This window comes from Dasypus novemcinctus, chromosome 7, assembly GCF_030445035.2.
Source record: "Dasypus novemcinctus isolate mDasNov1 chromosome 7, mDasNov1.1.hap2, whole genome shotgun sequence".
NCBI classification, from domain to species: domain Eukaryota; kingdom Metazoa; phylum Chordata; class Mammalia; order Cingulata; family Dasypodidae; genus Dasypus; species Dasypus novemcinctus.
The window spans coordinates 19,290,541-19,309,997 of NC_080679.1; the positions used below are offsets into that span (position 1 = coordinate 19,290,541).

A 19,457-nucleotide genomic window follows, 5' to 3' on the forward strand; every position below is an offset into this window, starting at 1 on the left:
ATAGATCTGTGTATTCACTATCACAAGCAATATAGAACCATTCCATCACCCCAGAAAATACCCTCCGTTAAACTGTTAGTCACAAAGCCTCATCTAGTCTCTGGTACTACAGTTTCATATTTTAAATATGTTGTATAAATGGAATCATACAGTATATAATCTTTTGCAATTGACTTCTTTCATTCAGCATAAGTATTTTGAGTTTGATCCATCCTGTTCTGTACATCAAGAATTTGTTCCTTTTTATTGTATTCTATTGTGTAAGTTAAAGTTCGGTTGTATATAGTTTTTTGTGAATATGAGTAGAATTGCTGTGAACATTCATGTGCAGGTTTTGTGTGAATATGAATTTTTATTTCTCTAGGGTAAATACCTAGGAATGGGATTAGCAGGTCATGTAAGTATATATTTAACTTTATAAGAATTCGTAGTCTGTTTACTGGAGGGTTTGTACCTTTTTGCATTGCCACTTGCAACATATGAGAGTTCCAGTTGCTCTACATCTGCATCAGCAAAATTATATTGTCAGTATCTTTTATTTTAGTCATTCTAATAGTTGTGTAGTGGTATTGCATCATGGTTTTAATCTACATTTCCCAGTGGCTAATGAGTTTGGATATCTTTTCAAGTGCTCAGTTTAAATTGCCCTTCTTTATTATCCTCTTTGGCAAAGTGTGTGCATTCAAGTCTTTTGCCCATTTTTTGAGTTGTTTGCTTTCTTGTTGAGATTTGAGAATCTTTATATATTCTGTTTACTAGTCATTTGATTTGCAAATTTTTTTCCCAGTCTTTAGTTTGTCTTATTGTTTTAATAGGATCTTTACCAGTGCAAAATTTCTTAATGATGGAATATATATTTGCCATTATTTCTTTTATTCTTGGTACTTTTGGTGTCATGTTAGAAGTTGCTTAAAATTCTCAGATGACATTTTTTTCTTGTGCTTCATTGTAATATAACCCTTTTCTTTGGATTACTGTTGTGCTTTGGATGACATATTGCTAGGTATTTTAATTTGATTAGCTTAAAAAATTATGTCTCAGGAATACTTGATGTTACTATTAGAACTATAAGGATGTACCTGTATTGAATAAATTCTGCAAAGGGGAGGAACAGAAATGGCTACTCCTTTAAGCCAGTGGTTTCATAATCCTGTCTGTGCATCAGAATTACCTGGATAGCTCCTTTTTAAAAAAACAGAAACCCAGGGTTTGCCTTTCTTTGAGGCCCCAAACCTGTTTTTCAGCACTTTTTAAGTGATTCTAATTCTTTGCCAAATTTGTGATCCAGTTTCCTAGCTACTGTTCTCATTTCAGCCTCATTGTCACAGTTGGTGCCATCCTGCTCTTAACTTGCCTGATGTTATTCTTTCATGTCTATCCATGTCTCACCCTTCAAAGTCTAACCATTCATCTAGATAGCCTTAGTACAGGTATTTTTAGGGGAAAATGCTGGTTTCATATTGTACTTAAACCGCAGGCTCCACTGGTTCTGGTACTACCCCCTATAGAAGGATTCCCTCCCATTTGCCTTGCTAATGTGAAAAATAGCGTGGTGGTTGTGTTTAAGTGTGAGATCATCAATGTTATTGGTCCCTACCCTACCCCTCCACTGCCCCTTCTTTCTCTTTTTTGAACTTTCTGTATTTTTGTGTTACATAACTTGCAAAATAAAGCTTTGAAAAACTAATTTTTCATAGTTTGAATTTTCATCTAATTCCTACTATTTTTAATGTATATTTGAACAAAAATTTTTTTCTGGGGCAGTATTGAAAGAAAAATTGCTCATAGAGTGATTTGAGTAAGAGATTGCAGCAAGCGTATTTAAGGCATATATTTTACTTATAGCCATATGCCTATATGTGTGTAATCTTTCAAAAATAAACATGATAAAATTAGCTGTTAATAGTAGCTGTTTTGTTTTGGGGTTTGCCTTTTTATGTTTTTGCTTAGTAAAATTCACTGTTATTGATTAGTAAGAGTTTTTTGAAGTCTGATATAAGTTAGATTTTATCATGTGTGATGTGATGTTTATTGCATTTTTGCCATTTGCTGAAGACAGTTTGTAGGTATAAATTGTAAATAAATACTTGTCAGTCTGTTTTGTCTTAAAATGTATTATTAAATTGATGATTTTGGAGAAAACATTCAATTTTATAACATTAACCTTCTATTTACTTGATCACTTTTTCATTCATTCAACAAATATCCCAAACACATCTGTATGTTCCAAAATCATATTGACTTGTTGTAGACAGTTATTACATAAGATGATTTTATATAAAAGCGTATATAGAAAATCACTTGAGTAATTAATTGGTTAAATAGTCTGATGTTTGGAATATATAATTTCATTTTTGTTATGTAGTACAATTTGCTCTAGTATTGACATTTTAATTTAATGACTTCAAAATTCAGTGGTTCAGTGAAAGAATATGAATCTTGGTGAAAAATTTTGTAAATAGACATTTTCAAATCTGATGTTTTTGTGTGCTAGTTACCTTTGAAATTTGCATCTGACATGTGCTAGACTTAATGAGTTGAAATAAATATTATCCATTTCACAGAAAACTATTCGTTTAATCACAGTGCTGTGGAATGGCTGTAACTCGGTGGTTGAGCACCTGCTTCGCATGAATAGGTCCCTGGTTCATTCCCTGGCACCTCGTTAAAGAACACAAACAAACAAAAACCACAGTGCCGTTAACTAACTGATTTGGATGCTCATCACTTTTGATATGGTCATCAAATTTATGGAACAGTTTCTTGGTGCTGTGTCTTTAAGTGTTAGAGAATAGACTTAAACATGAAACAAAAGATTAAATATATGTAAAAGGTAAATTATGCAGTATAGACTAGGCGTTTTCATACTATAGGTTTTGTATACTGGATGTATTAATTAAATTTTACTAATGGCCCCATTCCCCATCGTGAAGAAAAAATGAATTAGATACAGTTTTCTCAATTTTAACTTGTTCTCCATTTGTGTGTGTATATTTTCTTCAGTCTTTCGCCCTTCCACCTACTTGTTTATAACCAGCTCATCTACTGAATGACATTTCATTTAGCATATATTTATTAAATTCAGGTTTATCTCCACATGCATATTAAAAATAAAAACTTTGGATTCCTTAGTAAGCATCAGGACTGCAGGTTATTTATGATAAAGGATGTTTGGATATAGAAGATACCTGTTTGGCTGGAGTTATTGTTATTGAGACTTAAGCTAGACCAATCCAAGAAGGGTTGGATTTGACTAACTGGAGAAGATGGAGACACAGTCCTAAGTGTTGTAGGGACTTACAGCAGAAACACACACTACTTCATGATAGAGTTAGAGCCAGTGTTTAAAATCTGTTTTCTAGTATATTAATCTTTTCATTGGACTGATAGCATAGGAAGAAAGAGTAAGAGTGCTAAGCCTGTGGAAAGGAATTCTGGTGTCTTGAGTAGTCTTTTTCAGGATTGGATTAGGAAGGCATTCCAGGCCCAAGGAAACTTTATGTGCAAAGGCAAACAATCATGAAAATGCTTGCCATGTTGGAAGTAAATTATTCCATGCTAGAGAGGGTCTTATGTATGCCAGGCATTGTTCTGAGTCTGGGAGGTAGACATGGAAAGAATCGTATCCCTGTAGTCATTGTGGAGCTTATATTTTAGTGGGAGAAACAATAAACAAAGGGGTATGTAACAGTGGTTAGAAAGATAGTGTTAAATACTTAGTACTGTGAAGAAAAATAGAGACTCTTAGGGACCGTTACTTGAAATAGAGTGGTTAGGGAAGCCTTTCTGTGGAGGTAAAACTTGTGCAATTAAGGGAGTGGGCCATGTGAATTGAGGCAGAAGAAATGACAACACAGTTGCTGTATGCACAAGGAGGTCACTGGCTGGAGCATACTAAGTCACTAGTTTGGACTTAATGAGTACTTACTGAGTGGCAGGCACTGTCACTGTTATTAATTCAATTATTACAACAGTCCTACAAGATGGATACTCTGTCGTATAATGAATCTGAGACATAGAGATTAATATAATTTGCCCAATGACACACCTAATCAGGGAGCCAGGATTGGAGTTGGGGTAGTCTGACTTTCAAATCAGTGCACTTGACCATTATTAATTGATGGGAGAGAAGGGGATGTAGTAGGAAATTTGGTTGGAGCAATAGCCTGGGTCCAGTTCTGCAGGGTATTTTAGTTCATTAAGGACTCTGGATTTTATTCTGTGAAGTTAACTCTTTGGAGGGTTGAGAAAATGCCCTGGAGGTTGCTTTATGATTCTGGAGGTCAAGAGAATGGTCTGGACCATACACATTTGGTTGTCATCTGTGTAGAGTTTATAGCCTAAAATATTCTTCTGACCTATATTTCTTTGGTTTAAAGTTGGGAATTCTACTTCTTAATTTTATTGAAAAGATATGTGCATGTATATATGAGTGTGTGTATATAAACAAAATGTAATGAACCTCTTCTGTTAATAGGTGCGAGAAGATGTACTAAATTCATTGAATAACAACTTTCTTCAAACACTAAATCAAGCTTGGAATGATCATCAAACAGCAATGGTGATGATTAGAGACATACTGATGTATATGGTAAGCTGAGCTTTTTGTGCTTTGTCCTTTTAAGAAGTTAAGTTTTAAAACACAACGTCTTTCATATTTGCATGGATGGTACATGTCAGCTGTTTTTGTTATTTTTAAGTCTATTTTAATAAAAAGTATTTCTTTGCAAAGACCAAGCACAGCCCTTAAATTGTTTTTCATAAAAGGATTAGAATGGAAAACTGAAAGGGAAAGATTTAGTTTAGTTTTTAGCACCAGTGCTTAAAAATGGGAAATACTGAAAACCCATCTCTTCTTGAATAAAGGTGGTTGAACAGTAACATGAGGGATGAAAGCTGAATATTGTCTCACAGGTTTTTGAAACCTAGTATCTTTATATCTTCCAGTGACCATGGATGTCATATTAACACAGATATTTTTGTAGTGGTTATGCTTTTAATACCTGCCATCCATATCTCCTAAAGTAAACCTCTACTACTAGTAAATTCTTGTAGCCAGTCTTATTTAAAGATATTAATTACGTCAGATGTATGTTCCATATTTGATCTGTTATTGCCTTTTTTTTGTTAGTCTTTTTAGCCAGTTTTTTTAAAAGATACATAGATCACACTAAATGTAACATTAAAAAATATAAGAGGTTCCCATATACCCCATTCCCCACCCCTACCCCTTCCCACATTAACAACCTCTTTCATCAGTGTGGCACATTTATTGCATTTGATGAATACATTTTGGAGAACTGCTATACCACATATCATTCAAGAGAAAAATCTTCATTTTTTATATTATTTAACTTTAATATGATTATAGGATGAACCAGGTTAATCAAGCTTAATTACTGTGTTAGTGCAAAATTATCTAGTAGTGCTTATCTTGTTAATTCAGGGTTTACTTTTGGGAATTGGACATAATGGCTTTAAGCTTTTACTCTTTTTCTAATTTTTATTTTCAGTTGCTTTAATTTTCAGTTGTAATATAGCAATGAGAGTGTGCCCTAGTTTCTGTTACCTGATAAAATCAGAGTTGTAAAGTTTTTGTTCCGAGTAGATTCATTCAGACCTCTTATCTCTGATTTTATAATGACTTAGTGGCAGGATGTCAGGAAAAGGCTACTTCATTTTCAGGGATTTGATTTTTTTAAAAAGGTATTACAAATTACTTAACCTTTCTTGGCTTCCTTTTCTTTGTCAGGATATAGATTGACCATGTAATGTCATTTTGAGGGTAAATGAGATTGCATGGGAAAACATACATCATGGTTCCTGGCATATAAAAGTTGGCTTGCTCCTGTTCTCTTTACATTCTGGATTTGATGAATGCTTTAAATTCCTTAGTAGCTATCTAATACTAGGATCAGAAACCACTTATGCTTTCATGGTCTGTGGCTCTGTGAACAAAAGAGGGATTTTAAAATAGTATGTATATGATATATTACTTTTAAATTATCTGTTGTATTTAAGTTTCTTTTTTCTTTTTTTGCAAATTAACCCTCAGACCTTCAAATCCTGGCTTATCTCTTATGTGACTACGGTCAAGAAATTTATTAATCCATGTCTCACCTTCTTCATATGAAAAATGAAAATACTATTGTACCGGTTAGTTAGGGTAGCTTTGAAACTTAAGTGAGCCATTAACGTGAAACATTTGCAGAGGCTGTCCTATAATTGCTCAGTAAAAACGAACATTTCTTGTCCCTTCATCCTTTCAGCAAACCCATCTGGTAGTACCACCGCCCTAGGTAAAGTTAGCTATTTACTTTGTTCACTTCACCTCTGCTGGAAGAAACCTCACACAGGACAGATCATTGCCACTCCCTGTCCTTTGTTATAAACCTCCATTATATACTTCTCACTCCCCAGCAGTCTTACTTTTTCTCTAATCAGCTTGCTGTACCACTTTGAAACAGATTTTTCAAACCCCCAGCTCTCCCTCTTAGTAAATGATCTTTTTCATGTACTTTTCAGAGAAGAGAGAAAGCATCAGATGAGAACAATTTCTCACCACTGAATCTACAACTTTATTTGTATTCCCCCCCTCCCTTTTTCTTTCCTGTTTTAGTGGAGGACAATGTCTCCTCTCCTGATTGAAAGATCAATTGTCCACCTATACTGTGGATCTCTCCCTTTCTACCGTTTTCAAGAATCTTAAGTATTCTCATGTGTTTTCAGGTTCTACCTTTTTATTGGATCTTACCCATTAGCATTAGCCATGATAAGGCTACTCAGATCCTCAAAATAAAATTCCATTAAATTTTCTGATGGTCTCTTGGTACTGCCGTCTCTCCACTGTCATTCAGTTAATGTCTCATAAGAATTGTTGATACTTGCTCTTTTCTATCTTCCATTCGCCTTGATTATGTTGCAGTTAAGCTTTTACCTCAACTATTCTGGTTAATTTTGCCCTCACTAGGATCACCATGATATCTGCATATCTCTGGATGCAAAGATCACTACCAATCTTCATCTTCCTTAATTTTTCATCTGCTGTACATACCACATTGTGTCCTTTATTTCTGTGATAAAGCACTTCCTTGTTATGCTTCCTACCTGTCTGACTGTTCTTTCTCAACCACTCCTCCTTCTACTGTACCCCTTAACTAGAGGCATTCTTAGCCTTAGACAGCTTTTCCCATGGTCTCTACCTCATTCACTCCTGTGAATTTACTGCCTCTGTGTAGGGAATTTCTTGTTTTGTTGTGCTTTACTTCATTGCACTTTGCAGGATAGTATGTTGTTTTTACAAATTGAAGGTTTGTGGCAACCCTGCATCAAGCAAGTCTTTCGGTATCATTTTTCTGACAGTGTATGCTCACTCGTGTCTGTGTCAGTTTTGGTAATTCTTGCAATATTTTAGACTTTTTCACTATTATTTCTGCTGTGGTGATCTGTGATTGGTGATCTTTGAAGTTACTATGTAAATGATTCCCAAATTATGTCTCCAACCTCATTCTCTGATATTCAGACTCATATATTCATTTGTATAGTTGATAGTTTCTTTCATTGTCTGAGAGGTACTTTAAACTTAGCATGTCAGATGAGCTCGTAATCACTATCATTCCAAGTGTTTATGCTAGAAACCTGGGAAATAATTCTTGTTGGTTCCTTCTCCCTCTTTCTCTCCATCATGTATTACTGTTACCACCAAGTATTTCTGTTATCTCCAGTATCCATAGTTTCTCTGTGCTTTCATGTCTACTACCCAATTCCAACCCACCTTATATTTCTCTCAGCAGTTTCTAATCTCTTAACAGGCACCTGTGCTCTTCTCTCTGCCCTTCTCTATATTGCCCCAGGGATATTATTTTAAAGCACAAAGCTGATCCTATTACTGCCCTGCTGAAATCCCTACCTCCAATTTGGAATCCTCACATGTCTTCCCTCTGGAAACGTTTCCAGAATGTTTCCTCTCTTCATGTGGCTGGCTCCTACTTACCCTTCAAACCTTAGCTTTAATTTCTGGTAAGCTTTTCCTGAGCCATCCTTTGTAACTCCTGTTTGGTGTCTAGTCTCCCTACTAGACTTTTAGGATCCCCCAAACCTAACACACAGCTCCTTGCACACAATAGGCACTCATATATGTTGAATGAATTAATATACACAGTTTCAATATAATCCCTGAAAGTTCTTTTTTTATAGACCATGACTTTTCAAACTTCTCATTAAAAAGTATGCTATTTTAGATTCAGAAAGAACTAAAGTGATAATGTCTTCAGGTTCCACAAGATAAAATTCCTTCGTTTTCCTATCTTTCATTCTCTTATTTTTGCCTTTCTGTTCTTTTAAATTAAAGAGGGAGTGAATGTGGCTCAAGAGGTTGAGTGCCAGCTTCCTGAGAAAACAAAAACAAACAACAAGGAAAGCAAATGAAAAAATCAAGTCAGGGAAGCCGATGTGACTCAGTGGTTGAGCACCAGCTTTCCACATGCAAGTTCCTGGGTTCAATCTCTGGCCCCTGGTACCTCAAAAAAAAAAAAAGCAAAATTTATTTACATTGAAATGTACAGAACTAAAGTAAATGAAATGATTTTTACAAATGCATGCACCTATGTAAGCAATACTTTTGTCAAGCTATAGCGTACAAATAAAGGCTTTTTTAATTTTCCAGAAATCAAAAAAGTTTTCCATCGGCATTTACATTATTTGCTTTGAAGACTTTTTTTTAACTCTCATTTTGGTCATCACAGGTCTTATATTTTAGGTATACTGACTACACCTGCATGGGGCTTGTACAAGTTTCTTCCTATGAACACTGGCTCTAATTGTTACAATTCGTTGGAAATTTAGATCTCAGGCCCAGAGTGAGAGGGAGTGAAGATGCTTCACTGTCTACCCACCTATATCTACTAGGCTTAGCTAAGTTTAACTCTTAACAAGGAGGCATCTGCCAAAATGGCATGTGTGAGCCTCAGCATAAGATACCATGGAATATGCTCATTCTTGAACATGAAATGGAATCACTTTACGGGGAGGCAGCCATTGGTTAAATTTTGGCCCACATAACTTTTCTGTTTGGTAGATTCAGTGGTTCAAAAAAGAAAAGTGTCTGTGTCTTTAGTTGGGTCATGTGGCCTTAAATTTATTTTTGATCTGTTCTTAAGAAATGTTTATATGTTAAGCTTATAAGATAATTTAGTTTGAGGCTGTTTAGTAAATTTCATTTTTAGTTTTAATTTGTTCAAAACATTAATAATTGGGGAAATATTTGAGTGTTTTATGGGGGAAACTGGTTACAACATAAGTTATACAATGGCCTTAATTGTATAATCCATGAGTATATATTACAACTGTTTCATTTTTCCTTAGACTTGAATAAAATAGCAAGGGAAAATTAAGTTTATGCTTAATATTCTATAGCCTACTTTTAAGAAATTAGAATTAATGTTAAATGGAATAGAAAAGCATTTCCTATCTTGATATATAGGATTAATAGAGAAATTTTCTATGTAAAACTTCATGGTGAGTTTCAGAGGTGTTTTTGAGTTTTCACTTGAAATTGTAGAGTCACGATAGTATTGTAGGTTATCATTAAAGAAAATTAGAATAAATTCAAAAGCATGGGTAGAGAGTTAACCTAGGAAGTGAGGGTCACTGCTTTGAGCTGTTTGAAAAGTCAGTAAGTATAGGTGAAGAGGTGAGGTGAGATGAGCAACATCTTTGTGAAGAGTAGAGAAGCTGAGGAATTTTCTTCAAATGCCCTGAGTCTCTTTAATAAAGGAGAAGGCAAAACAACTATTAGCTTACAGCAACAAAAGCACCTGAGGTGTTGGGGACTTGTGGGAAGTGTGGTAGGGTAAGTAATGCCCCACTCCCCCCTCCAAAAAAAAATGTGCATGAACCTGTGAATGTTAACTTATATGTCAAAAAGGACTTTGTAGATGTGATTAAGTTAAAGCTCTAAAATGAGATTATCCTGGATTTTCTGGCTGGGCCTGATGTAATCACATAAGAAGAGTCAGATTCAAGGAGAAGGTTATGTAATGATGGAAGCAAAGATTGGAGTGTAATGCACTTTGAAAATGAACGAAGGATCCACAAGCCAAAAAATCATGTGGCCACTAGAAGGTGAAAAGGCAAGGAAGCAGATTGTCCTCTCAGGGCACCCAGCAGAGCCCTACTGAAACTTGACTTTAGCTCTGTGAAACTTATTTCAGACTGCTGACCTTTAGAACTGTAAGAAAATAGACTTGTGTTGTTTTAAGCCACTAAGTTTGTGGTAATTTGTTAAAGAAGCAGTAGGAAACTAATAAAAGGAATATGGAAGAAGCTTGGAATGCCCACTGGGCTGGTTTTAACTAGGTATGAATAAAAGAATTGCCTGTAGTTGACAGGGCATAAATTTTGTGTAATGAGGCCAGTCAACAGAGTTTGTAACTTTTCTAGGGGTACTTAACAGTCTAGGGGAAGAATGTTTAAAATAAGGAAAATTCACTAAGATTTCCCGTATTGAGTATGATGTAGAATTTAGGATAATAGCATTATTGAATGGTTGATTGTGGGTCTGTGCTATTTAAGAAGGCAAGTGAATCAATGATAAAGTCCCAGAAAATAGAAGTATTAGATATTAGGGAAAAGTAAACCTGGAGATCCAGTGAGAGGAAAGAGCTGGTCCATTTATATGTAATGAAGTAGGAGAGATGGGAAGAAAAATGATATTTGTCAGTGTCAGAGTTATTTGATGCCTTCTAATGATGAGGTTTAAGATTTGTCCGTATCAGTATATGGCTGAAGGGAATTCTGATAAATGAGAGTTGGAAATTGAGGCATTTGTATCTGTGAGGAGTGTTTTAGGTTGGTCATTGGTATCAATGTTCAATTTCCCAAAGCCAGTAGACAATAAGGAGCAGAGTTGAGAGAAATACTGTAAGCTGATTGCTGCTGGAGTTACCAGGAAGGACTTAGGTGCCATTGGAAGTCAGAAGATAGAAGGGGGCATGGAGATGGCAGAATTTATGGTTCTGTATTTTCTCTTACAAATAACGATGCTTTCAGGCCCCCCCCCCCCCAAAATTCCTCACAGTTTTCTAGATTGCATACTCACAGAAGCTTAAGAATAGGTACAGTGTGGAAAAGCATTGATGGATTGCTTAAGAATTTTCCTGGTATATGTTTATTACATCTCTGACTGACAAAATTCAATACCTTGGCATACGGTTAGGGCATATGGTTATGGTTAGGGTGAAAGTAAGGTAATAGGCCTTTATGTAAAATAAAACCGAGGCATCATCATAAATACTTAAAAAGATTAATAGTTTTGGCTTGATGAGTTATTTTTTCTTCTGTTTTCCATCTCAGCTCCTGTTTCAGAAAAATTAATAGACCCACTATGCCCTGTGAATGATTTTATGTGCAGCCGTGATTCAGGGATGCAAGTTTGTATTCAATATCTGGTAGTCTGTATGATGCAGAGATAGAGCATACATCTCTTGAAATAGTAGAGGAAATGAAACTTTTGTTCCTAAAAAATGGACTGCCAATATATGTAGGAGACTTGGAGTAGTGAAAAAAAATTGGTGATGAATTAAGACACCCTAGATTTTAGTTCCTGCCTTGTCATTAATTTCCTTAAATCATTTAACCTATCTGGGTATACTCGTTTCTTTGTATGTAAAGTCTTTTGGATAAGGCTTGAGGTTTATATCTCGGAGCCATAGACTCCTTGGAGATGGTCAAAATTCAAGAAATTTCTCCCAAAGGTCAGCATGTTATGCATATACCATATAACATACATTTTTATATACAGTTTCAAGGAGTTTATCGGTGTCCTGAAAGCCTAGCTGTGGGATCTGAGTTACCTTGGTTAGATCTTTTTAATCCTTTCCAGCTGTCAAGTTTTATACCGTTTGAAAACTGAAAGCAATGTGGTATCTGTGAAAGAAAGCAGGTATATGATGATTAGCATTAAGCCATGTAGATTTTAGTAAGAATCCTTACAGTACGTTGTTAGAACGTCAGTAGCCTACAAGTCTACCAACTACTACTAATAAAAATAGTAGAGAAGTGGGTAGCTCAAGTGATTGGCTTCCCATCTACCATATGAAGAGTCCCAGGTTTGATTCCTAGGGCGTCCTAGTGAAAAGCAAACTGGCTAGCATGGTGCGGAGAGCTGGATGGCCTACAAGGCACAGAGAGCTGGCACAAGAAGATGATGCAACAAAGAGAAACAGAGGAGAGACAGTAAGAGATACAACAAACCAGGGAACTGAAGTGGCTCAAGTGATTGAATGTCTCTCTCACCACATCAGAAGGCCTTGGAATTGGTTCCTGGTGCCTCCTAAAGAGAAGACATGCAGACACAGAAGAATGTGTAGTGAATGGACACAGAGCAGACAGGGAGTGCAAGCGACGGGAATAAATAAGTAAATCTTTTAAAAAAAAAAAGTGGAGGGGATATAAGTCAAGGAGTTGAGCACCTGCTTCCCATGTTCAAGGTCCTGGGTTCAATTACTGGTGGCTCCTTAAAAAAAGATAAACTTACATAGCCCTTCCTGTGTACCAGGCACTGTTTTAAGCACTTTGAGTATATTAATTCATTTTATCCTCACAATATCCTTTGTTGTTGTTATCTTTAAACAGTGCTTCAGGAAAACAATAAAATTGATATTTTTAATTGTGTTTCTTTGAAAAAGTAAAATCACTTTTCTGAGTACATAACAGTGGGCTATCATTTATTACATAACTATATATTGTGCTAATGGTTTTAAATACCTGATTTTTGCGGTGGGTTTTATGGATGAAGAAACTAAGATTAGAGAAACTAAAAACTGAGTTTAGAGAGAAACCAGGCTGCCAAGATCACCCAATTTACTGAATATTGGAATAGAAAATTGAATCAGTCTTTTTTGTCTACCATGGTCTTCCCTACTTTTTCACCTCAGTTCAGAAGAATTACATTAATTGACTGCTTAACAGAATTTATAGTAATTTATTCTGAGTTGCACTAACATTTTCCTTTGTTGCTTTGAGGATAAATTCATTCATTCAACCAGTATTTACTATATATTATGTATCAAGCACTGTTCTAAATAACTGTGGTTCCTTTCTCCAAGTTTTTCAATATGGGGTGGTTTTGTAATATGGATACCCATTTGAGCAGATAATCCTGCTTTCCTAAACTTTACTTGAAAACAGTGATTTTGTCTACGATCCAAGGATAGTGTATTAAATCATATTAAGATTCTTTGGTATACTTTGTTTCTTTTCTCAGATTTGATATTGAATCTGAGGTATTAAAATTCTAATTGTGGAAGTGACTTTTTAAGACTTAAGATGCCTAATTGCTATCAGAAGTTATTTAAAAGGGAAGCGGACTTGGCATCATTATTAGGATAGCTAGAACCTGACCAAAAATCTTAGATTCCATAGTAGTTATTCTGTCCACTAGCCCAAATCTAATATGAAAGTCCTTCTACAATTTTTTAAAAGCTCACATTGATATATAACATAAAAGAAAAGTGCACAAGCTGTCTTAAAAATTGGGGTTATCTTTTTCTTAATAATTTATAGAAATTATTTACTTCTATTTGGTAACTTACCTTTTCACTCTCTTACTGGTACTTTTGATGAAGAGTAGTTTTAAATTTCAGTTAATTCCAGTTTTTCATTCTGTGTTGGAGGAAGATAAATATGTTTGGCTAAAATTATTAATCATGTTCAAATCTTCCATAACCTTGGTAGGTTTGTCCTATCAATTATTAAATAATAAGTTCTTCGGAATGGTTGTGGATTTGTCTGTTTCTTCTTTTAGTTTATGTATTTTGAGGTTTTGCTATACAGTGAATATAAGTTAAGATCATTTTATCTTGTTGAATTGACTCTTATTTTTTAAAAAATATCTCTTTGTCTCTAGTAATACTTCTTTTCCTAAAGTGTGTCTTGTCTGGTATTACTGTAATAGCTTCTTAGGGATAATGTTTACATGGTAAATTTCTTCCCATCCTTTTACTTTCACCCTTTCTGTGCTCTCATATTTCAGGTGTATATGCTGTTTAACCCATCTTTGTTTTTAAATTGAAGCATTTTGTTGATTAACATTTAACGTAACTAAGTGATAAATTTGGGTTTAAATTTACCATCCTGGTCTAAACCCCCTCTCGTTAAAGAGGTAGAGTGGACATCACCATCCCAGGGTCCACAGGATGGAGGACTAAAATATGGATTAGAGTAGACTTACTGATATTCTACTATAGAACTGTTGTGACTAGTAATGGAAGAAATTGTAGCATTGATGTGGAGAAAGTGGCCATGGTAGTTGCTGAGGGCAGGAAGAAGGAAGAAGAGATGTGTGCTGTGGGGGCATTTTCGGGACTTGGAGTTGTCCTAAATGATACTGCAGGGACAGATGCTGGGCATTGTATACCCTGCCATAACCCCACTGAATGTATTGTAAACTACAATGTAAACTCTTATCCATGTGGTGCAGCAGTGCTCCAAAATGTGTTCACCAAATGCAATGAATATGCCACAATGATGAAAGAGGTTGTTGATGTGGGAGGAGTAGGGTGGGGGTGGGAGTGGGTATATGGGAACCTCTTGAATTTTTTAATGTAACATTTTTTGTGATCTGTGTATCTTAAAAAAAAATAGTTAAAAAAACGATGGGTGTGGGGGGCTCGGGAGTGGGGTATGTGGGAACCTCTTAATGTTTTTTAATGTAACATTTTGTGTGCTCTCTTAACTTTAAAAAAGTTAAAAAGTAAAATAAAATAATAAATATAACTTTAATTTTAAAAAAAATTGCCATCCTACAATTTTTTTCTTTTGACTCATCTGTTTATACCTTTTCCCAACTTTCTTGCCCTCTTTTGGATGAATCAAGTGTATTTTATTCCATCTTCACGGACCCATTAGTTTGTTGTTTATATATTCTTTTATTATTTTAATGGTTGGCCTAGAGATTGCAGCATCCTTTACTTATTATAATCTACCTCAAGTTAGTACTTTGACCACTTCCTGGATGGTGTAAAGACCTTAGAACACTTTGGCTTCCTGTATTTTTTCCCTCCGTGTGTGTGTGTGTGTGTGTGTGTGTTGTGTGTTTGGGGTGGGAGGGGGGCATGCTTGGTAATTTTTAATTAAATCCTGATATTGTATATGGAAAATTATAGAGACTCTGGGTGACATTATCTTCAAAGAAAATTTAAATTTTTTCTGGCCAGAGGCAGAATATTGACAGATCACCAGATCTCGTAAAGGCTCTTTTTAAAGGAGTCTGTTAGTTGAGAACCCACAGAGACATAGCCCTTCTGGGTTCTCAACTGAAAGTCTGGAGTACTTACCCGGTAGCTCTCCATATTACTATGCCTTGAATTCCAACTTCTGTCTCTTAAGGACTGCAATGAACAACTGCCAGAAATCTCTGTTCAGCTCTTTAGCTTCCCAGTGCTCCTTTCTGTTTTGTTTTGTTTTGTTTAAATGACATTGCTCTCTGTGCTTAGGTGAGCTGTCCATAAATATCTCTTTGGAAAATTTTCTGTAGAATTTCTGGGTCTTTTCTTTGTAGGTCTTAAGAGGAAATTCTTAAGAACCTTGGTTTCCTAACTCCTAACTATGGCTTTCTGCTTGGCTCTTATTTCCAGTCCTCCAAACTTAGCAGCATAACTCAAGGGAATTAGCAGAGGCCAATGGTAAGGCTCCTCTCAGTGTACACACCTTTTCTCCATAGTTTTAGCCCCTCAAGTTCATGTTGCTTTTGTTGCTGTTTGATGCTTTTTAAATATTTGGTGGTTTTCCCTTTTTTTTTTACAACATGTATAGTTTTTCTTGGGAAGGAAGTTAGTTGTATAAAAGCTATTCTTTCAACACTGGAAGTAGAAATAGGTGGAATAGTATTTTGAGGTATATTATTTCATGTTATTTTGTAGAGGAAGAAACTGAAACAGAAATGTTTAGGTTGCATCAAGTAAATGGCAGAGAGTATTCAAACAGAAGCTGTCCGGCTCTATAATTGGTGCTCTTAATCATTGAACTATTACATTGCTTCTCTCTAAAAGACAGGAATAATGAATATCATTTCATTATTCTAAGACCTTGAAATGATTACTTTCTGGCTCTAATAGGGACTCCTTTCTAGTAGTTTTTTCCCCCATTCTTTTTTTTTTTTCAAACAGGTGTTTGGTAAGGAAGTAACTTTTTTTTCAAAATTTCTCTCCACCACCACCCCCCCATTGTCTGTTCTCTGTGTCCATTTGCTGTGTGTTCTTCTGTGTCCACTTGCGTTCCTGTCAGCGGTACCAGAAACCTGTGTCTATTTGTTGTATAATCTTGCTGCATCAGCTCTCGGGTGTGAGCAGCACCACTCCTGGGCAGGCTGTGCTTTCTTTGCACGGGGCGGCTGTCCTTACGGGGCACACTCCTTGCACATGGGGCTCCCCTATGCAGGGGACACCCCTGCGTAGCATGGCACTCCTTGCATGCATCAGCACTGCGTGTAGGCCAGCTCACCACATGGGTCAGGAAGCCCTGGGTTTGAACCCTGGACCTCCCATATGGTAGGTGGACATCCACTTCCCATTCCCCACTCTTGCATTATTAAAATTTGGAGTAGGAAACAGTGCTAAAACTCTCAGTATTCAGCTTCTCTACTATATACAGTATTTCCTGATTTGGAGCCATTTACACAACTTAGAGAAACAAAGCTAGAGTTTTGCTTTGTCAAATATCTTAGTAGACAGTTCTTAAAATAAATGAAAATTGTTTTTATTTTCAATTATGCTGTTTTAAAAAAAACACTTTCACAGTCCTGAGAAGTTTGAGACCCATTTTACCATAGTGAAAACCTTGACTCCCAGCTTAAAATGTGTGCTAGTTCTTCAACCGAGGTTTTTTGACACCACATCCTGTTCTTTTCCATTCACTTTACCAGTAATGTTGTTGAATCCATGATTGTAATCAGTCTGTACAGTTTACTAATCCATCTCTTATTAATACCCTTTCAACAAGGATTCAGCAGGATTCAATCCTGGGGACCTCTGATATGGAAAGAGGTTCCCTGTCGATTGTGCCACCTCATTTCCTGGTCTCTGCTGCACTTTACCTTGACTCTCCCCTTCGTCTCTCTTTTTGTTGCGTCATCATCTTGCTGGGTGACTCACTTGTGCGGGCACTCATGTGGACATTCTGCTCACCACATTGGGCACTTGGCTCGCCGCGCAGGCACTGGCTTGCCACACTGGCACACTTTCTCTTCTTTTTTACCAGGCAGCCCCAGGGATCAAACCCAGGTCCTCCCAAATGGGTAGACGGAGGCCCTATCATTTGAGCTACATCTGCTTTCCTGTAATGCCTTCTTAACCTGTATTTATTTATTTCATGGTTTGAAAGTGAACGCTTGTTGAAAACAATTTTATTACTTGTTGATGGAAGTTTGTCTGGGAAAGCAGATTCAGACATGTTCTAATAGAGAGTAACTACTTGCTAGAGTTTGCTCTTTTAAAAAAAATAGTTTGCAAGTTGAACTTTGGTGGGTTCATCTCTAGTTTACTAACAGGGTAAAAATTTCATATTTGTGCAGAATTTTAACCCTGTCCAGTTTCCTGTTTTCCTATTCTCTTTTTTTTTTTTTTTAAATAAAAGACAATTATGCATCCTTTAGCTGTGAGATGAAGAGAATGAAAGAATTAAAGAGTTGATTAACCAGCTTAACATCTAGATAAATGAACTTTCACAGCTGTTCACTAAAATTTTAACAGATATCTTTGCCTAAATAAATAGCTACCATTGGCTTTAAGTGGGACCAGGCAAGGGTGTGCAGGTGAATAAGTACTAATTTATAACCTCTCTTGGTTCACTAATATTAGGTACTGAAATACTGGACTTTGAAGCAGAAATTTTATAAAGTGCTCTTTTAAACTTTATAATTGAGGCAAAGGACTTGTTGGGTCTTATTTTTATTTTAGAATAAGGTTCTCAGAGTTCACTGTGCCCTAAAGATTAGTTTTAGAATTGGTTTCCCAAACATCTTTTTTTATCTTGCAAAAAACATTGTTCACAATGAGAGGCAGTAGATATGAATGATATTGAGAGTACTAGTAAATTGTTTCTTTCCTTGAGTGCTCCACTAATTACTATTCCCAGACCCCTTTATCCACCCTAGTTTACCTTTCTATGTCATGAGTGTTGGTTAAAAATATGTGCTGAACCATTTCTTGCAGAGAAATTATTTAATAAGAATTACTTTTTGGGGAAGCAGACTTGGCCCAATGGATAGGGCGTCCATCTACCACATGGGAGGTCTGCGGTTCCAACCCCTGGCCTCCTTGACCCATATGGAGCTGGCCTATGCACAGTGCTGATGCGCGCAAGGAGTGCCGTGCCATGCAGGGTGTCCCCCGTGTAGGGGAGCCCCAAGTGCAAGGAGTGCACCCCGTAAGGAGAGCCACCCAGCATGAAAGAAAGTGCAGCCTGCCCAGGAATGGCGCCGCACACACAGAGAGCTGATGCAGCAAGATGGCGCAACTAAAAGAAACAGATTCCCATGCCGCTGACAACAACAAAAGTGGACAAAAGAAGAACACATGGCAAATGGACACAGAGAACAGACAACTGGGGCCGGGGGGGGGGGGGGGGGCGGAGGGGAGAGAAATAAATAAAAATAAATCTTTTTCAAAAATTACTTCTTGAACTTTATTTTGAAATTTATCCCTCCTTTATTTTATTTCGACTTGCTTTTAATAATACCTTTGGCATAATAAACTATTTAGCCCTCTTATTTACAGAGGGACTTCCCCCGCCCGAAATGGCTTCCTTGTCTTATCTGCTCATTTCTGCTCATTGTGTCCACTCATTGGCTGCTCATTTTCTTTAGGGGGCACAGGGAACCAAACCTGGGACCTCCAGTGTGGGAGGTGGCCGCCCAGCTGCTTGAGCCACATCCGCTCCCTACAGAGGGACTCTTTTGACTTTGCACAAGATTTGCTTTTGTAAGATCTATATACATTTTATACTTTGCGTCTTGGCACCTCTAAGCATACTTTTGTATGCTGAGTTTGATTTCTCTTACATTACAGTTTTGGTATTTTGTTGGGTTTTGAGCCCTCTTTTAAGGGGGAAAGGCACATCTTTGTGAAGATAATAAGGAATATCTGCGGCCATGTAGTGCCATGTGCCATGTTAGGCTGGTGTCCTCTTGTCTGCTGGGAAAGCAGAGAGTCCTTTGTCACGAGAGTAGGCACTCAGGAGTTTTACGTGGAGGTCAGTTGTTTGAGGCTCACTTTTCTTGTAGCAGACGAAGAAAGTCTCCAACCCTGAGGGACACGCCTCTCCCTTCATGGAGGTTTTAAGATGCAGAAGCAGTCTGACTTAGACCCAGCTCTGTGAAAGGGGGTCATGGGAAAGGCCCCACCATTGCTGACTTCCTCTCACCCCAGGGTCCTCCTGACCACTGAAGGTTTCTTGCCCAC

At 36.7% G+C, this 19,457-nt stretch overlaps 1 protein-coding gene across 1 annotated transcript in view; it reads left to right on the forward strand.

Annotated features, from left to right (window-relative positions):
* Positions 1 to 19,457, forward strand: part of CUL3 (cullin 3) — a 100,847-nt gene that overhangs the window by 42,881 nt on the left and 38,509 nt on the right. The window contains exon 3 of the mRNA XM_004472187.5: positions 4,478 to 4,591. Coding sequence (XP_004472244.2) covers positions 4,478 to 4,591 — 114 coding nt within the window. The remainder of the gene's footprint in view (positions 1 to 4,477; positions 4,592 to 19,457) is intronic.